The sequence below is a fragment of the Astatotilapia calliptera genome, chromosome 2, assembly GCF_964374335.1.
Source record: "Astatotilapia calliptera chromosome 2, fAstCal68.1, whole genome shotgun sequence".
Taxonomy (NCBI): domain Eukaryota; kingdom Metazoa; phylum Chordata; class Actinopteri; order Cichliformes; family Cichlidae; genus Astatotilapia; species Astatotilapia calliptera.
Window position 1 is genome coordinate 28,161,911 of NC_137423.1, and position 19,130 is coordinate 28,181,040.

At 44.2% G+C, this 19,130-nt stretch overlaps 1 protein-coding gene and 1 long non-coding RNA gene across 2 annotated transcripts; both read right to left on the minus strand.

The window, feature by feature from the left end:
- Window positions 1–9,185: 9,185 nt before the first annotated feature.
- egr1 (early growth response 1) lies at window positions 9,186–13,320 on the minus strand. The gene is made up of 2 exons (XM_026191562.2): window positions 12,607–13,320; window positions 9,186–11,784 (listed from the first exon to the last, which is right to left on the minus strand). The coding sequence occupies exons 1-2, from the start codon at window positions 12,815–12,817 to the stop codon at window positions 10,451–10,453; spliced, it is 1,545 nt and encodes a 514-aa protein (XP_026047347.1). The 5' UTR covers window positions 12,818–13,320; the 3' UTR covers window positions 9,186–10,450.
- A 2,025-nt stretch (window positions 13,321–15,345) lies between these two features.
- Window positions 15,346–16,454, minus strand: LOC145431462 (uncharacterized). Its single transcript, XR_013911771.1, has 3 exons — window positions 16,148–16,454; window positions 15,730–15,748; window positions 15,346–15,577 (listed from the first exon to the last, which is right to left on the minus strand). It is a non-coding gene; the product is annotated as an uncharacterized LOC145431462 (long non-coding RNA).
- Between the last annotated feature and the right edge of the window lie 2,676 nt (window positions 16,455–19,130).

A 19,130-nucleotide genomic window follows, 5' to 3' on the forward strand; every position in this document is an offset into this window, starting at 1 on the left:
GGGCCCTGAAACACAGTAAGTGTGCAGCTTAGGCTGTTCAGCAGAGAGCAAAATACACAGGACACATAAAATAATAAATGTTATTATAATAATAGCAATAATAATAATCTGTTTCAGTGGGACGCATACAAAACAAATGCACGTAGTCAACATGCTACCAATCAGGTGACAATTAGTTGGTCATACTGGCTAAACCATGTCCCTGATCACCAGCTCTGCAAGTTAGCACAACACAACTAATTAGCTTCTGGGTGGTTGTTTTTCTTTTATAATATGACTTTTTTAGACTCTTTGGTAAACTTTTGTCTACTCTAGCTGTCAAAGGGCAAGAGGTGGGGTCCACCCTGGACAGATCAAATCTGTCGTGTCTTTTCATATATGGAACATGTAAAATGTGATTGTAATTTCATGAAGCCTTAAATGTCACATAGGGTGTGGTATATCGCAAAAACATTCCTCCACAGGTGGGAGGCAAATCAGTTAAAACTGGAAAGGGCCGGATGTGCTATTAGACCCGAGGGCCCCCTGTGACATTTTGGTTACATATTTTAATTGTGTTGAAACGATATTGAAATATTGTGAAATATTTTGCAAGCAGACACACCAGCATAAAATGTAAACATGAGCACACACACACACATGCATATGCACACAGAAACACACATTGCAAGAGGGGAGGGGAAAAAAGGCTAGCATCCAGGCAGCTTGCCGAAGGGCAGCCTGCCAAAAGAGTGGGAGAGAGAGAGAGAGAGAGAGAGAGAGAGAGAGAGAGAGAGAGGAAGACAGACAGAGACAGACAAAGAGAGAGAGAGAGAGAGAAGGCGGGAGAGAGGAGAAGCAGGAAGGTCCTTACATAGCCTACAGGAAGAGCTGTGTCAGGGCAGGAAACTCCATGTTTGGGCACGGTGGTTTCCTGGCTAGCTAGAAGACTGACATTTCCTCTACTAGTTGGCTTCTGCAGAGTGGATCACATGAAGGCTTGAAGGAGGCTGCAGGGGTGGTGGTGGTGGGCCTCCAGTTGGGAAGGGCTGGGCCCGATCTCTGGTTTCAACTCCAGTGCTCCCTCCCTCCCTTTCTCTTTCTGTGCTTCGCTCCCTGTTAAGACTACAGCTCGCAGCTTATTGCTTTAACAGACACTTCACAGGTCAGCATACATTCTTTGCTCCAATTACAGTTTAAGTGACTGCAGGAATGCAGCCAGGAATTTTGCATGACATTTTGGTGCTATGTTAGCATAGCCATGCGTCTACTTAATAACCCATAGGAGTTAATGACAGCATGATCAACATGTGGATAGCATCTGCATATACCTCTACAGCATGCAAACCATGGATCCACTTAGCTCTGGGGTGTCTATCTGTTTTGTATTTCCAGAATTACTGGATGAATACTCATGAAATTTGACACAGATATTTGTGTTTCCCAGAAAAATAAATTCTTGGCTTTTCTACTACCACAATAATTAAATCATTTCTTAATTTGTCCATTTTAGGTTAAGAAAAATAGGCACCCTGACAACTTATTATGTTCCTGCCAGTCTTGGATGTAAAATAATTCACACTGGCCTACAATAAACCTAAAAGGGTATATGACAGCGATCACCCAGCTAGAATTTTTGTAGCGTTCTATTAGCTTAATTAGTAGACTCCATGCTGATGTTAGCTCAAAGCACAACTGTACCAGAAAATCAGCGCCTCTGTGCAATGCTAAAAGTTATTTCTGACTCCCGAGTTCAAAGAAAATGCACACACAAGCGCTTTTACTTTAAACTCTGGCATTCAAGTGTGTGCTGTTTCCGTTTAATTTTCAGCAAACAGACTTGCACACACAGAAAGACATCTCCATGTTGTATTTAAACTCTTCTCAGTCTGACTTTAATGATTCCGGTGTTTTCTCTCCTCCTTGCTTTCCCGTTTCAGAAGACGTGGAAATGGAATAGATGGGTAGAAATCGGAGCAAATACTCAAACCCAGATACTTTCAGTCAGTGGCTGAAACCACGTCGAGGGCTCATGCTTCACTGCTTATCGATCGAACATCTGTGCATTTGTCTCAACAATAAGCTTTGACTGCACCCAGACAGACAGACAAATATACAGACAGATGTTTCCTGGTAAACAGCTAGTGCTCCAATCAGACATAAATCTGCAAAAGCGACAAGTTTAAGTCGTGCACCTGCCCTCTCGCTCGCTCACACATGCTGAGGAAAAGCAGCAGACTGAGGAAAAGGAATTAAAGGGGAGAAAGAGGATGGACCGTAGACGAGCAGGGTGTGGAAATATAATCTGAGACACAAAAACTCACAAATAAACAATAAACACATCCTGTCACGTCTCCCTGGGAGATTACGTTATAACTCGCTGCAGAGAAGCAGAATAGTGTAGTTCTGCTGCTTCATACCAACGCATGGATGGAGTGGTGATGTTGGTGTTTGTGGCGACAGAGGACAATTTATGTGTGCTTGTGCGATTATGTGAGAAAACACTTCAGAGGGAGAACAAACGATTGTTTGTTGTTGATTTATGAATGTTAAAGGTAAAAGTCTAATGTTGTGCTTTTACCTTTAACATCCCCATAATGTTGGAGGAAATGAATGAAAGATGGGACAAAGTGTGTTTGGGCACGGCAAAGCGGAAGAATAGCCTTTCATTTAACGACAATTTCTCCTCATTTTTTACTGCCTTGGAATAACAGAGAGACCCTCGTTCTCATCTTTACAGCAGCTTTTAGCCCGCTGGTCTGGATAGAATAACAGAAAAGAGCTGGGGTCATTACTCACAATGGAGGACTCTATTAAGCAGCAGTGTACAGAGCTAAATGCACACACATGCAAGCACACACGCTTGCACCCTGAGGTGCAGAGACAGCACAGCGGACCGTGTGTGTGTGTATGTGTGTGTGCGCGCGCATGTGCACGTCGACGGGTCAAATGTGTGGCCCTCTTTGTATAAATTACACTTAACTGCAGGGATATTTCCGAGCTGTAAAAAAACATACACACACGGGCTATGCGCACTCTTTGTAATCTAGCACCATTATTGGCGGCTTCACGTACATTAGAGGATGAAAATGATGGAAGGCAAGAGGAGATAGGGCTGCTGAGGGGTAATTTCACCGAGGGGGCATCCGAGGTATTTATAGCCAAACGATTGAAGCGTTGAAAGCATACTGAGTTTATGATCTGATCACAGATGTATCCTAATGGAAACATGATAGCCAGGGAACAGTAATGTACAGCTTACCCTAGGCTTAATGTTTTGAGTCGACTGTATAGAAAACTTTACTTTTCTATCACCTTGTCAAAACATTTGAGCACCCAGCCAAAAATTTCCCAGGTTAAAGTTGGGTTATAGCTGTGGTCAAGGCAGTAATAACCTGTCAACTGTTTCACATTAGGAAGCGTAAAAGCCTACATACACACTTGACAGAGCTGACAGATGCTGACATGCCACTGCATGCAGTCACAGGCCCTAAATGAGGACCTAACGGTGCTGATGTGACAGAGATGTGGCTGTGCTCGGCACGCCACACACTGCTTACTTTTAACTAGCTGGAGGCAGATGAGGACAGGCACAGAGAGGAAGCAGAGGAAGAGATTATTAGATTTGTATTTAAATAAATCAGCAGATAATTCGATTAGATTAGATTAAAGGAAGAGTACATTTTGGGAAAATGCTCTTTATGACACCACGCTTCCCAGGTGTCTGTAAGGTAAATATGAACAGAACTTCCCCCTGCTTTTCTGCTATGTTAAGTTCACAGGCTATTGGCTTCATATTTACCTGTAGCCATAAAAGTGTTATTAGTTTTCTAATTAAACTTTCAGCAAAGGCAGCAATCCATTCTTTTAAACAGACCCTTGAAATTTCCGGTCCTCAGAGTTTCCGATGAGAGCATCAGGTATAAAACGAGCGAGCTCATGACTTCATATGAGCATTTACATATGTGCGTGTGTTTGTGTTCATGTGCGTGTGCTGTTGGACAACAGAAGCTCCCAGCAGGTATCCCACACTCCTGCTCCCCAGACGCAGCACGCTGATGACATCAGCTGGTGTGAAAGTAGCCATTAGTTCCACCTCATCACTGAGGGACAAATATAGCAGCGCAAGGCTTTCATCAGACATGGAGGACAGCTGTAGTGAGGGGGCGGGAAAGAAAAACCTGGCCAGATGATGATATACATTCCCCGTATCCCTCCTCCACCCCAGTTCTCACTTCTCCCTCTCCCCCGCGATCATGCTGTCACCCCTGAGACTCATAACACCTAAAAGGCTCCTGCATATAGGCACACATGGCAAAAACACTTAGGTATGCACTCCCACACGCACACACAACTTACATGCAGTCACACACATAAACCTGTTTGCCTAAAATTACATTCATTTGAAACACGAATATCCTGTTTTGTGTACGTTATAATGCCCCCGCTTTCAAATGAGGTTTAGCAGCAGGCAGATGACAAGGGGTGCTTTTGTAATACCTGGCGCTGCATTATGAAAGCACAGCAGGCGCAGCGCACCGAACTATTGTTAATGTTAGTCAAAACTATAAAACACCGGGATGAATTATGTCTCTTTCTACTGCTGGTAGTCCTGATGCTCTTATCTTTGGTCCTGAACTAGTAATGCAGGTTTTCTTTCCTGTATTAGCAATGCAGTTTTGGGGCTTTTTTTGTAGTTTTGTAGGCCTTCACTTCAGTCATTATTGACTCGATCCACAGGTATTACCTAACAAGTAGGTTACGGATCATTTTTGGCAGTGGGGTAAGATTAAGTTATAGTCAGTGCTGATGTTCTATGGAAAAGCAGCGCACTTACCGGTGTGTGTGTGTGTGTGTGTGTGTGTGTATGCAAGTGAGCGAGTGTGTGCACTGTATCTCAGAGCAGGTGGCTGCGGTGCTGGAACAAACACCTGGCCTCCGCCTTTTGAGTGACAGGTGGTGAAGTCACTGCAGGGCACATCTGGAGGGTGAAGCGAGATTTTCTGTTCAGCCTCTGTCTCTTTCAGCTTTTGATGCATCACGGTGAAGCAAAGGTCGCTCTGATCTGACCCACGGAGCACAGTAGTTGATTTTGTGCCTGTTTTATGGTTCTATTTCCAGTCTATAATAGCTGCAGCAGAAAGCCAAACTATGTAATGCAAATTTGTCTTGAGTTATATTCAGTCCTGAAACCTGCAGACACACAATCACATAATCAGAATATTGTAGCGCGCACCTATAATCCGGGCTGCTGTGAAAACTGAATGGCGCTGAAATATAACTCTGTTGCTTCATTTGAAATGGGGAGAATCTCAATAATAATTTACACTCCTCACCAATCTAAACATTTATATGAGTCTTTTTGTTTAAATGATTGTTGTTTAGGAACTGAGGTCTTGCACGGTGCTGTCAGAAGCCTCTAAAGTGCAGTTGGAAGCCATCCGCCGCACAACACGCGTCCCCTTTTGATAAAAAGAGAAAACTCTGAGAGGCATGACTGCATTTATTTACCCAGCCTCGCAGACCCTGCTCAGGGATTGCATATGATGTCCCGACTAACAGACAGAAAATAAAATAACTCAAGCCCACTTACTAGCCTTGACACATAAAGACTTATGAGGGCCTGTTTGCATTTCAGAGCCACCCAGGTGCCTTTTGTAAAGCTGTAGTGTACTTGATGCTGAGTTGAAGAGGTGTCATATTTGGAGGTACTTAAGCATGCACTGTTTTGTTGTCTGTTCAAAGCCATGTACTTCAAACAAGCATGGCTTATTAAGTAGAGCTAAAGTTGCCAGGACACCTGTAGATTATTGTGGAAGTGATACGTCAAAAATCTCTTTTGTGTGCCGCAAATAATTTCAAAGATGCTTGTAAGCTACGCTGCTCTTATATCTCGTGTGTTTGAACAGGTACACTGCAAACACACACATCCACACATCTTAACCTAGAAACCGTGAACAGATTTGTGTTATTCTGACAATCTATTATGCGCTTGTGTGTCTTTAGATTCACAGAGAGGATCTGTTGTTTCAGGTTTACTGGAGTCTTTTTCCCCCCCCTTATTTGCAACCCGAGAAGACATCTGAATACAGAACGACTGCATTTTTGTCCAGGTGTGTCATAACTTATGGAGTTTTTGACTCAACTCCTTTTCAGCCTGTGCACATTTCCTGAATACCATATCTGTAGAAGTGTTGCAATCTATGTGAAATGTACATGTGAGGAGGTTCGAAATCAAGCAGTTTCAATATAACCTACTTCTCCCCCCAAAAAGACACAACAGGTGTCGAGTGCAAGAGGCAGAACAGGAGAAAGCACCTGACGACGACTCTGCATTCCCTTTTGGCAAGATTTTAAAAAAAAAAGCCATCCCAGTGAGGCAGAGTGAGGCTCTGAACATGAGATCAATGGAGCATATTTAAAAGACATTAGAGAGCAGTCCTCCTGTCACATTCCTATGATAAAGTACAGGAATCTGGCCCCGAAGCATACAGTACCATGTATCTATAAAAGCGATCCTCCAGTGTCATTCCTCATGTGCTTAATCTCCAAGTGGAGATAAAAGATGGAGGATGGCCAGCAGGGTCTATGGGTCTGGGTCATCCTACCCGGCACTGGGATCCCCCCAGCGGGCCGGCAGATGTCAAGGGGTGAAGGTAGAGGAGAACGGATAGCTGCCGGCCCTGGAGCCCCTCATTCACTTTCTAACTTGCTCACATTAAAGAGAGCTCTAATCACTGCAGGGACTTGGCCAATGATGTGCGTATCAAAAGGCATATTTCAAAAAGGCATCTTAAAAGGCCCGAGGGCGAAGAGGCAATAAGAGCACATTTGTATGTGGATGAAAGGGAAAAGTGTAGACAGACCTTGCATCAGAATACAGCGGGGGGAGATCATTAGCATCTCCAGCAAAATATGCACTAGCAGAGAGGGAGAGAGAGGTACAGGCAGAGAGGGAGAGAGAGGCAACAAGGTGGCAGTGGGACGGGGTTGTAGGGCTGAGGGAGAAGGGATGGTTCTCTTCGCCATTCGTTCTTTTTTGTTTTACACAGTTCCCAAAAAGAATAAGAGAACAAATACATTTTTGAACAAAGGCAGGGCTCTTGAAATGGAAGCCCGCTGGGGGTGTGAGGTGGCTCCATTGTGAGTTACAACAGAGTGAAGCCACAACGCATCTGCACTCCCAAATCCTCTTACACTCCTCTCTCACCTCCCTAAAGAGAACAGGCCCAGTGCGTGAGCTTTGATATGCAACGAAGAGCCTTGAATCAAAGGATGTGATGGGGTACACAATTCCCTAATACATTGAGCAATATTGGCCCGTTTCTCTTTCTAGCATTTTGGTTTTGGACTCTGACAGAGTCGCGGCACAGCCTCCCCCGTCTGACCAAAACTGGTTGAAATTGAAATACTGTCTCCTAACACGAGAAAGGACTGAGAGAAAAGCGCCGTGTGTGGTTTTCACATTGAGTGAAGGACTTTCCTAAAAGCAGGGTAATATGAGAAAGTTGTGATGCAAAAGCTGCTGAATGGCTTTTTTTTCTTGCAGCCAAGAACCAAAATAATTCTGTAAACAATGACAGGAAATGACAGATTCTGGGATTTTAAGCCACACAAGGAGTTTCAAGATCTGCCTAAAAAAAGGCTAGATATGGCTCTGAGTGAGGAACATCATAATTTAAACATCAAGGTGTCTTAACTCAGCACAGAGACCAACCACAATGCTGATTTGTGTTTGTGTGATTTTCTACTGCACTTTCAAATATTTATGAAAGTGTAGCAGCGGTGAAGACAATATCCAAGAAAATGGACCATTGTAACTTTATAATGCATTTTTTTTCTCCTTTAATTTTACACATAATTCAGCTTACACACACACACAAACACACACACATAGTGTCAGCAGAAGTGAGGGTGGTGGACGCCGAGCTTTAAAAAGACAGTAGAATAGAACAAAAGCTTGTAACTTGGCATAGTTTGCACACTTGTACATGAGCAGCATGCAGACGTACAGCGTGAAGTAACTACAGTAGTTTGAGTCGTTAAAAGATGTCTATATTGCACAGAGATGCCTGCGTACTGTTCACGCACAAATACCCACACACCGATATACAGACATGCTCATCAGACCAAATTTGGAAATTTGGTATCAGGAGACCAATTATCTTAATTATTTTCCCTTTCCCTCCATTATTCTCCTCTACTTGTTTTCCTGCTTTCTATTTTAGCTGTGTTTGCATTTGTGAGTATTTTGGTTAGTGCATTTCACAACACAAAATTACTCCAAAGCTCTGCGAGAGGAGGGATTGTGTGTGCGTGTGAGTGTGTGTGTCTACATAGGCTAAAAAATCCGGGCTGTTTTATTTCCATACTCAAACATGTAGCAAGAGTTCCTTGCCTAGGGAACAGTGGCAGATGAGTAATGATGGTGCGAGTAAGCTGTTATTATATTCTGCTTGAAAACCCAAAGAAACAGCATTTAAACCTTCAGGGCCATTCTGTTCAGCTGCTGCCATGCAACAGTTCAGACTAACCTACACAGATATTGCCCAATTGTGTGTTACAGCTCATTCACTACGAGGTGACAGCATCTCGCCAACCACGGAAAGGAAGGTAATTATATTGTGATGGATTTCACCTGCACCCCATGAAAATAACCCCGTGCATGTCTAAGCACAGCTGGTTTCAGACATCCCTACCTAAAACTCATTTCGCCATCATTGTACAGACGGGAATATTTCTTCTTATTTTTTGGTCTTTTGCTAAAAGATCAAATTGCTTGTAGGCTGTTTAGTCAACGGTGAGGGCCAGCAATATATCCTAAAATCTAAAAAGAAATGGAAATTTAGATAAGCTGGGTATCTTCAAGAGCAAGTGGGATCTAGATAAGAATTCCTCATCTTCAGTGTTTACAGGCATGGGAGTCATGGGTTAGCGTTATCATTAATAAGAGGGTTTGAAATGGAGACTTTCCACAAGATCATGCCTTGCAGATTTGCCCTTAAATTAAAGGGCAACTTTCTGTGATGTAAAGCTATGCTGTAAATCCACTGATAATCTGCCGGCAATTAACAAGTAAGCTGATGAAATGTATACCATTTAAGCACGAGCATCATGCATGGCAAAATCAAGAGTGGAGATTTGATGCAACGAAGGTGGCCTGAAGAACCAGTGAAAATGTTCAAAAATGCACATGAAAACAAATATACATATATATTCAGATTTTTATTTATATTTCATTTCTGGAAGGATATCTTGTACACCAAATATCCCGTTGGCAGTTAAGCGCATTCAATGTGTTTAGAAGCCAGAAACAGTCACTTGTTTTAACAAACACAATTACAAAATAAAGATAAACCACAAAATAATGAACTGCATGTATATAACATACAAAAGAATCCCATGCCTACTCAGTAGGTAACTTCAACATTCCAGCTCTTGAAGATGTAGATATTTACATTTCAGTTTTACAAAAATAGACTTTATAATTTTTATCCTTTTTTGCTTACATTCTGATAAAATGAAGCGGTGCCCTCGGAGCTCGTCCCTTCACTCCCTCTGTGTACATTCTGTAACAAAAATAGTCCCTCAACCCTTAAGGCGAGATGCTGTGCATCGTCTCTCGCGCTCAGCCATGTCACACAATCAACAAGGCTTCACAAAAGGCACCAAATAACAGGAGCGTTTAAGTTTTTTTCTAAAAAAAAAAAAGAAAATGTTTTTTTTTTCTTTTCTCTGTTTTTCCATATAACTGAGCGATATGTCACATGTGAGAAAGAGAGAAAGAGATAGTACCAGTGGATGATATTTACAAACAGAAACGAACATCACTCTTACTCATGCTTGAATACTTAAGTGCGGTTTTTTTTTTCTTCAAACAATGTCGAAACGTATCACAGCATCATCACTACATAATAGAGAAAGTATGTAGAAAATATGGCCCTGCTCACTTCAAATAATACAATGCAAATATGCAAACAACTGTTCACATCAGTGGTACCAAAGAATGATAAAAACGAAACGTGGCACATGTACAATATACATATATGATAGCTTATGTATATCATTCATTGTCTTTAGTACTGTATGACCGCCTGCAAGGACGAACATGCCTCTGTACTTCAACTGCAGGCGATCTGTTTGTCTCATGGTTATTGTGTACCTATAACAGAGACTTGCCAGTTTCTCTGTCTCCAGAGTCCCATATGCACTTGAAGTGCTGCATTTGTTTTAGAGACAGAAAAAAAAATCCCTTTTCATCTTCTATTGTCTTTGCCCGGTCCTTGACATGTGTCTTTTTCTCTCTTTCAGGTAAATCTCAAGATTCACCTAACACTGCACAGGGAGCAGAAAAGTGCTTTTTGGAGGGGGAAAAACAAAGTCCTTTTGATGCTGATTTCTTTCCCCTCAAAAAACCTTAAGGAAAGAGAGGTACGGAGAGACTAAAAAAAGTTCTTGTCTTTGCTCGTTCTTAGCAGATCTCGATTGTCCTTGGGGAAAGGGTGGTCTGCATGTCTGGGAGCGGGGTGGGGACAGGGGAGCTGTAGATGTTGGATGCCACTGACGAGGGGAAGGAGGAGGCCACCTGGGATTGAAAGGTGCTTGACATGGACACCGATGGGTAGGTGGTGGCGATGGATGGAGATGGGTAGGAAGTGTGGACGGGAGAGGAGTAGCAGGAGGTGACTGGAGAGGGGTAAGAAGACACTGGAGAAGGATAGGAAGTGATGGAAGAGGGGTAGCTGGAGGGAGGTGAGGCTGCTGAGACCGGGGTTGCTGTTGCGACCACTGCCCCCACCTTCTCTGCTTTCTTGTCCTTCTGCCGTAGGTGGATCTTTGTGTGTCTTTTCCTCTCGTCGCTGCGGGCAAATTTGCGTCCGCAAATCTCGCAGGCAAAAGGCTTCTCGCCGGTGTGAGTACGGATGTGCGTTGTCAAGTGGTCACTGCGGCTGAAGTTACGCATGCAGATGCGGCACTGGAAGGGTTTCTGACCTGTGTGGATGCGGATGTGACGCGTCAGCTCATCAGACCGTGAAAAGCGCCGATCGCAGGTCTCCACGGGGCAAGCGTACGGCCTTTCGTGGGGTGGTGTCTTGCTTGGCCGGGTGGGGTACTTGCGCATGCGGCTAGGCTTGATTAGCTGGGACTGGTAGACACTTTTTAAGTCCTGCGAACCAGTCTGGGTTGCAAAAGCCTTGATGGTAGAAAGAGGAGTCAGGGAGGGCTGGCTTGACTGATTCTGGAAGGGCTTCTGGTCAGGAGGGACCAGGCTGATCTCTCCCTGCTGCTGAGGGAAGAGGTAGTCAGGAATCATGGGCACAGGGAAGCTTGTGCTGCAGGTCTTGCTATTGGGATAAGCAGGGGGTGGGTACTGCACTGTTCCAGCTGAAGTGGGAAAAGCCTGGCCCTGGTCTGGGAAGATATCAGAGTTGGAGCTGGAGTAGGTTGGGGCAGCTGAGTAGATTGGGTTGGGTTCACTGTGGTGAATCGAAGAACTGAGGCTGGAGCTCTGAGATGAGGACGAGGAGGTAGAAGAAGACGAGGAAGAAGAGGAAGATGGGACTGAAGAGGAGGAGGATGAGATGGTCTGTGAGGCTGCGGAGGAAGAGCTAGAGCTGGGCGCAACATTGCCTATCAGCCCAGAGAACAGGCCCAAGATCGGCTCTGCCCAGAGGCTGTTGCTGCAGGTGGTGGCGGGCTCAAGGGTGAAGCTGCCTGTATAGGAGATGGGGGGCAGCCTTTGGGTTGGGTAGGTCTGCTCCACCACTGGCTTCTCACAGTTGAAGGGGATATCAGGTAACGTATCTGCAGGGAGCACAGAGAAAGCAGAGACATAAATCAAACTGTCAATATCCAGAGGGAGGGAGAGGGAAACCTGCCAGAGCAGTGGACAGTGTGTCACCCCTCTCTCCTGTCACAGATCAGACAGGTGCCCACACAGAGAAACACCCTCAAACTAAACTCTTTACCCCTCAACCCTAGAAGTGTGTCTATCTAAACAGCAACAGAAGCCGCATGCTTTCTAAACACATTGGCTCAAACTCTCTCAATCTTTCTTTTATTTTCCTACTTCCTGTCTTTCACAAGCTCGAGCACACACACACACACAAGCACAGCGTTCGGATTCCTAAAACCCATCACAGAGCCAGAGGCGATTGATCATCGAAACTGCAGTTCAGCCGTTTTTGGAAATGCAATTTGAATTGAGCTGTAGGAGTGTTGAGAAGCATGCGGTAGCAGAGCAGAGTCTGAGTCTTTAGAGACCTGACAAGGATATAGAGCTATCAATAAATTAGTGTTAAGTAAGGTGTTTTTATTTCTCTGTATTTAGTTTTAACAAAATTATAATATTAAACAATAGTGTTAAGTGAGCTAAAGGGGAAGACTGCAAAACTACATGCAGCAGACTTATAACTAAAAATCTTAAATGTCAACTTAAATCAAGCATGACTGTTTAATCCAGTGAAATAGCAATAAACAGCAAACATAAATAATATTTTTGTAAGTTGCATTGCTGTTTCTGTCAACTCTTTCTTGGTTCATTATAGCTCTACAGATGCGTTTAATTCGGTTTTAAATGCAGCATAAACAACCAGAAGCAATAGAAAAAAAATCTCCAGATCTTACCTCCAGCGAGGTGGTCATACTGGTCTCCTGGCTCCCCGGAGCCAAAACCGGCACCTTCTGGTGCAGACGCAGAGAGGAATGGGGTCCCTGCAGAGCTGAGCATCATCACCTCCTCCAGCTTAGGGTAGCTATCCATGGGGGAGTGAGAGAACCTCAGGGGCTCGGAGTTCTGCAGGGCTGGGAGAATCATCTCAGTCTTGGCTGCAGCCATCCTCTGCTGGTGCTGAAGCTGCAGGGCTGAGACTGCGCTGATGGCTGGTGTTGAGTGCGTGGAGGCTGGGCGCACGTTAGCAGAGCGGTGCCTCGCAGGTGGAAGGAATCACTTAGCCCCGTTCAGGGAGCGCTGCACACTTCTTCTGATGCCGAGGAAGATGCAGCTTTTCTGTCTTTAGTCCGTGACTCTTGCTCTCCCGTGGTCCTGTCGTTGTCCGTGTTTCTCTTAGAGGTGAGTAAAGATCCACTTGTCTTTTCGGAAAAAATCAAACGTCTCCTTTATACTCATTCCCTAAGATTCATCAAAATTAATCTGTTGATTAATTTCGACTTTTTGTAATAAATTACTTCTCCAATTCAGGCTTTTTACCTTTTTGGATTGATGTTGTTTTGAGTTGACGTTTTACTTTTTAATGTGATTTTTCTGTCAGTGAGATCTATTTGTTTGTCTCTCTATCTCGGCTCTAACAGTTGCTCTTGTGGGCTCTCAGGGCTGTCTATGAGCCGAGAGGTTTCCCCGCTCCTTTTATATGTGCTTTGTGACGTAGATGTCCATATTTGGAGCATAGGAAGCCCATATTTAGGCACTGCAGTGGAGGACACATGACGCTGGCCTGGGGGGGGGAAACAGAGAGGAGAGACTTTATATTAAGCTCTAACAGTAAATTGTGAAGACAACGCCGCTCTTCCTCTCTCCCGAATCAATGTATCTTCATAGACAGCAGCATTATTCTTGCGCTCTCCCGGTCGTCCCATAGATTTGATTTGGATTTCCCATCTGTGCAGCAGGCAGCGCTGCTGCCGGAAAGCCCTGCTCCGCCGTGCCTTATAAGGTCGTGACTACATAAGGACCTATTCCGGTGGGTTTCCATTTCCCCTGTCCTTATTTGGAGCTTCCTTTGGCAAAGCCGATCGCTGTTTGGCAGCGAATGAGAGAATGGAGTGCAAATCATGTCCAACGCTCACAATAACTAATGTTAGCGACAGAATTACGGTCCTGTGTTTAAAAGCGCAGCTTAACTCGCGGTTCGCCTGTAACCACTCTGTGAAACAGAAGAACTGCGCTGCGTGGACCGAGTTAGTGTTTAAACAGACACACAGAGCAAGCCAAAAACACGACGAACGCTTTTTAAACACAATCCCAACAACTTGTACAACAATTTGGGTCCAAAACACGCAAAACCCAACTGCAACACCAGCTCACGCACAACTTTAACGCCCTTTTTTTCAACAACTACTGATACTTGTTGCATGGACGAGCGTTTCTCTAAAACCTCTGCTTAAGGACTTATTCCGGTGGGGTTATATATATATATATATATATATATATATATATATATATATATATATATATATATATATATATATGTGTGTGTGTGTGTGTGTGTGTGTGTGTGTGTGTGTGTGTGTGTGTGTGTGGACAATTCTCAAGCAGCGGTCTGAGAATTAGGAGGCTGCAAACTGCTGGATGGCAGCAAACTTCTCCTAAATTAACTTTCCATCTCTTTCGGCGGTGTCATTGATTAATGAGGACAGATAGGTGCGGCTGCTGACGAGGTACGGACCGATCTATCTAATTGAGGGGTGTCCCCTGCTCAATATTCAGGGAATCTCTCTGCCACTCAGCGGCTTAATGGGCCGCGTTAACAACATTGTGCACAGCTGCCAGGACGCCAGCGGGATACCGATGTTACCCCGGCTGCTCCAGTTTCGGCTAGGGCTCCTACACTCCTCGGTGGAAGCTGAAGGGAAATCGATGTGTTTCCCTTGCTGCTGACTGGATCTATATGTGAGCAACCTTATTGGGAAATATCGTGGGCAGGAAACTTTGAGGTGGTCCAAGAGAAGGAGAGGGAGGGAGAGAAAAGATGCTGCCGATGAATATAATTTGATTTACATTCAGGGTTTAGTGAATAAAAGGCATTTGAACTAAGTTTAAACTGCCCCATCCAGATGCCGCTGTCACAAGCATGCTATCACAATCGGACTGATTGAAAAAACTGACATAGATCGATGGATCGATTGATGTGGTAACAAAACAATCATTCAGGTACCCACAACTGGCGTTTGGTCTTTGCTGGATTGCATCCCCTTGCAGGCATTTTCCATTCAGCCTCTGGCAAATGTCTCTGTTTACCCCTATTAGAGTGATAGCAAAATTCTGTCATATATTATGAATGATCTGGAGCAGAGGCTCCTTTACAAAATCCAAATATGCCTGGAGTAGATGTCGCTGCTGGAGAATGTGTAATTCTGTTTATTCATCCGGATACTGGACGTATAAATCTAATACATTTTGAAGGTATGTGGCAATGCGTAGAAAAAAATGCTAGCCTGTCATCGTGCACACACACAGTTAACATTTGGATTTACATTCTGCTTTTCAGCTACAAGAATTCTCCTCCTCCATGGGCCTGTTACTTTGACGATAAAAGACCAGGAGACAGCCTACAATGATGGTGAGTTACGCAAAATGATTTTAAATGTGGCAAGGTGATGATACCAAATCTAAACTCCTGTCTGCATCCACCACCGCTGTCATGCATCAGCTACCAAGGTCGATAAATTTGTGGAAAAGCAAAGAAGAAAAGAGCAGAGAGCAGCAGATGAGAGAACTCATCATCTGATGACAATGTAATAAAATCAGGTTAGGGAAAACTCTCAGAAAAGTAATAAAGTAATAAAGATGATAAACAGTTCACAGTGGTTGTTTGGGCCTCTCTTCACTCTGATGCATGGAGGGGGTGGAAGCCAGATGCTGTAAGGGCAGGAGAAGGAGAATTAGTCTACGTGTGTAGATGCTCAGGACCTGTGTGTACTTTTGCATATTTGTGTATGTAGGTCAGCGGTTTCTTCTCATCGGTAAGTTCAAAATAACTGCCCACACAAACCAGGCAGAGGAGTCCTCACCCGATCAAACTCCGGTGACCTATGAGGAAAAAAAAGATAACTAACATTACACGCAACAGTCATGCCCCTGTTCTCTCTCTCTCTCTCTCACTCACTCACTCACTCACTCACACACACACACACACACACACACACACACACACACACACACACACACACACACACACACACAAGCATATCCTGCACGAGCAATGGTTAATATTTAACCATGTCCTGATTTGAAAGGAAAACAGGTAGATGTGCCAAAAAACAATAGAAAGAGCATCCATGAAGAGGAGTTGGAACAATAGAATGACAGGGAGGTGAGCGCAATAAGTAAATATGTGAAATTGAAAGAATCCCAGGCAGGTGGAGAAAAAGAGATGAAGAAGGTGGGTAGGAGGATAGAAAAATAGAAAATGAAAGAAAATCCTCTCACCCACGGTATCTATGTGGGAGCAAATATCAAGCTTTGTGTTGGCATTTTTCAGAACCCAGTGCCAGGCAGTCAGTCAGGTAGACAGGGCAGCCAGGGAGGCAGGCACTCCCACTCCTCCGTCACATCGCCTCACCTCCTGGGCTGCCCACACCGAGCCGTGGTGCAATCCCTCCCCATTAGCATACAGGTGTGCTCCCCTGATGGGCGGACCAGGATTAGAAGGTGGGTGATGACAGCTACTGAAGCCTGGATGTTACACAATCTGGCAGAGGAGACACGAGGGTGGGAGGGGTAGTGTAATGACACGGAGAAGAAAAAAAGCGGGTCCTGGTTATTTTGGAGCACAGGATCATAGTTTCATAGTTTTATTCGAGCATGTGGGAAAGTGTGTGTGTGTGTGTGTGTGTGTGTGTGTGTGTGTGTGTGTGAAGGGGGGCAATTTTTTATTATGATAAAAATTAGATGTGGCCTGGATGTGTTATATACACAGCCAGAGTTGATAATTAAATGGGAGAAGAGCGGAGGCCTGATCGTCTCGGGCAGAGTGACAGGCTGAATATTAGCCCATAGTCACACAGTGATGGGGAGAGAAGCTGAGAACATGATAGGAGGCTATTTGATAAATGTCATTTTTCTCTCAAAGTTTTTTTAAAGTGACATCAACAAGAGTATGCCTCCCTGACCTTTTTTTTTTTTTAAACATGTAGAGAGAATTTGGACTAATTGACACGCGTGACAAGCCAAATGGATCTAATGGGATTCTGGAAACTGCCTTTTGCCTTTTGGGGAAGACATCCAGCAACGTGTGTCTGTTTAAATACTTGACACCGTCACTCTGTGCTCCAGTCATCATAAACCTTGGCTCGCTTACTGAAATCTAACACAGCCCATGACAATACAATGCAGAAGATTACAGCACACCACCTGTTGCTACTCTGAAACAGTTATGCCCCCCCTTTTGAGAGGATTTCAGGAATGCCAGTGTGGAAGGCAGGCTCTGTGTTTAGCGGCGAGACTTTAAGATCACAAGTTTTCTTTTACTATGGGAGCTGACCTACTAAAGCTTTAGGCCCCAGTGATGTTTGAAAAACAATCTGCTCGCTCTCTCAGTCAGTGCAAGCATCCCTCCTTGTCATATTACCCCGCAGGCTGTGGAGCAGGAATGGCTGTGGTGTATCACGGAGAAAGAGAGCTGCGGCATCCAATAGCTGCTCCATCTTCATATCCGTCTGCTGCTGCCTCGTGAAGGTGGAAGGTGACAGAGAAACAATTACCAAAAACATCACACAGACACCCCCCCCTCCCAACCCTGCCATGTGCCCCAGAGGTTGTGTGTGACTCACAGAGGACCCAGCTTGTTTGTTTGATGCTTATGACAAAAGAGCTGACCCCTGACCTTTCAGCTCCGGATGAGTCACCGGCAGCACACTGAAAGTCGGGGCTTCCCCACACTGTGCAGCATTCACAGCAACGGGTAACATTTAAAGGTTGCTACAAAACGCTTTCTTGTGCCATAATCCGTGGGTGACCCCAGCATGCTGACAGGACCGATGGATACAAAAAAACAGGTCAGCTCAGTATTCATCATCCACAGCGAAGAGGTTCTGTTTGATGAAACATTATAGACTCGAGAAGCTTGTGTACATTAGTTTTTCTGATCAAAATAATAATAATTAGTGACTTCTGATTCGACTGCTTGGAAAAAAATTTATTCAAAGTCATATTGAATTGACAAAAGGCACCTGTTGTGCTGTTATTGACTGTTGTGAGATCTGATCCAAATAACCTTACCACAAACTGTACCTGAGATAACAACTGAAGGTAGTTGCTGAGGTTAGCATCTAGACTGCAAATACTTTTTCCTTTCCAGTGTTGGAAATTAAGTAAATACATATGATTTCAAAGTTAAGTTTTTTGTATAAACAGTGCACTTTTTACCATGCACTCTATTTTTAAAAAAAAATGGCAAAACCTTTATTCATTTTTGCTCATTAATACGTTTAAAATACACCCATCCTCTTCAGTCACTTTATGCCATGCAGTTTGCAGACAAAGAAACCAGGCAGAAACCAAATTTATTTCAAGTTTACATCACACACTGGGTTAAAACTCCTCATTCTGGCTGATTAACTGAGCTGGCTGGAAGTGCTGCTCACAGTGCTGACGTCTTCACATGGGCAGAGAGACAGACAGGAAGAGACGGGGAGTGAGGGAGGGAGAAAGATGTGGCCTCAGCGTCCAGACTGAAAAGCAACTGATTTGTTTTCTTTAGTGAAGATGTTTGGGCGTGACTCGTGGCACACGTACTCACAGCAGACAGAAAACAGAGTTGTTTTCATTCCACTAAAAGTCTTCGGCTTTTTGTCAGGAGTCTAAACTTTGCTTTAGTCCGCAGTCTGACAGGGCTCTTCCCGGCCACATCTGTTTCTGTGGAGGAGACACTTTATGCAGTGTGGGTTTAATATTGCATCAGACGGCCACACCGTCATCCCGCTCACTTCTTGGACCTTCACATTTATTGAGAAAATGGCAAAAAAGGGGAGACGGTTTGGTTTTTATCTTCTCCTTTCCGGAACCAAGAGCTAAAAACACATTGCCTGAGCTACTGAAAATTTGGTAAACTTACCCTGAAATCACACCCGTCTCTCAAAGGATGACCTCTCTAAACCCATTGTCATGCAAACAGTTAAAGCACACACACACACACAAACCTTTAAGTTATTCTCCAGAGTTTATTTGAGTTTTTGAGTCAGATCAGAAGTTGCCAAGACAAATAGTCTCCTTGAGTCCGATGGCCAAAGCTGTTTCCAATAACTTGCTGTGAAGTGAAAATGACAGTCTGAGAGAGAAAGAGAGAGAGTGAGGGAGACGCAGACACATCCGCTCAGGTGAGAGTTATTTGTTTTTTGTGTCGGAGCAGAAGTGAAGTGAACGAGTGGAGAGGGTGAGAGGCAGGGAGATAAATGAGTGAAGAGAGATACAG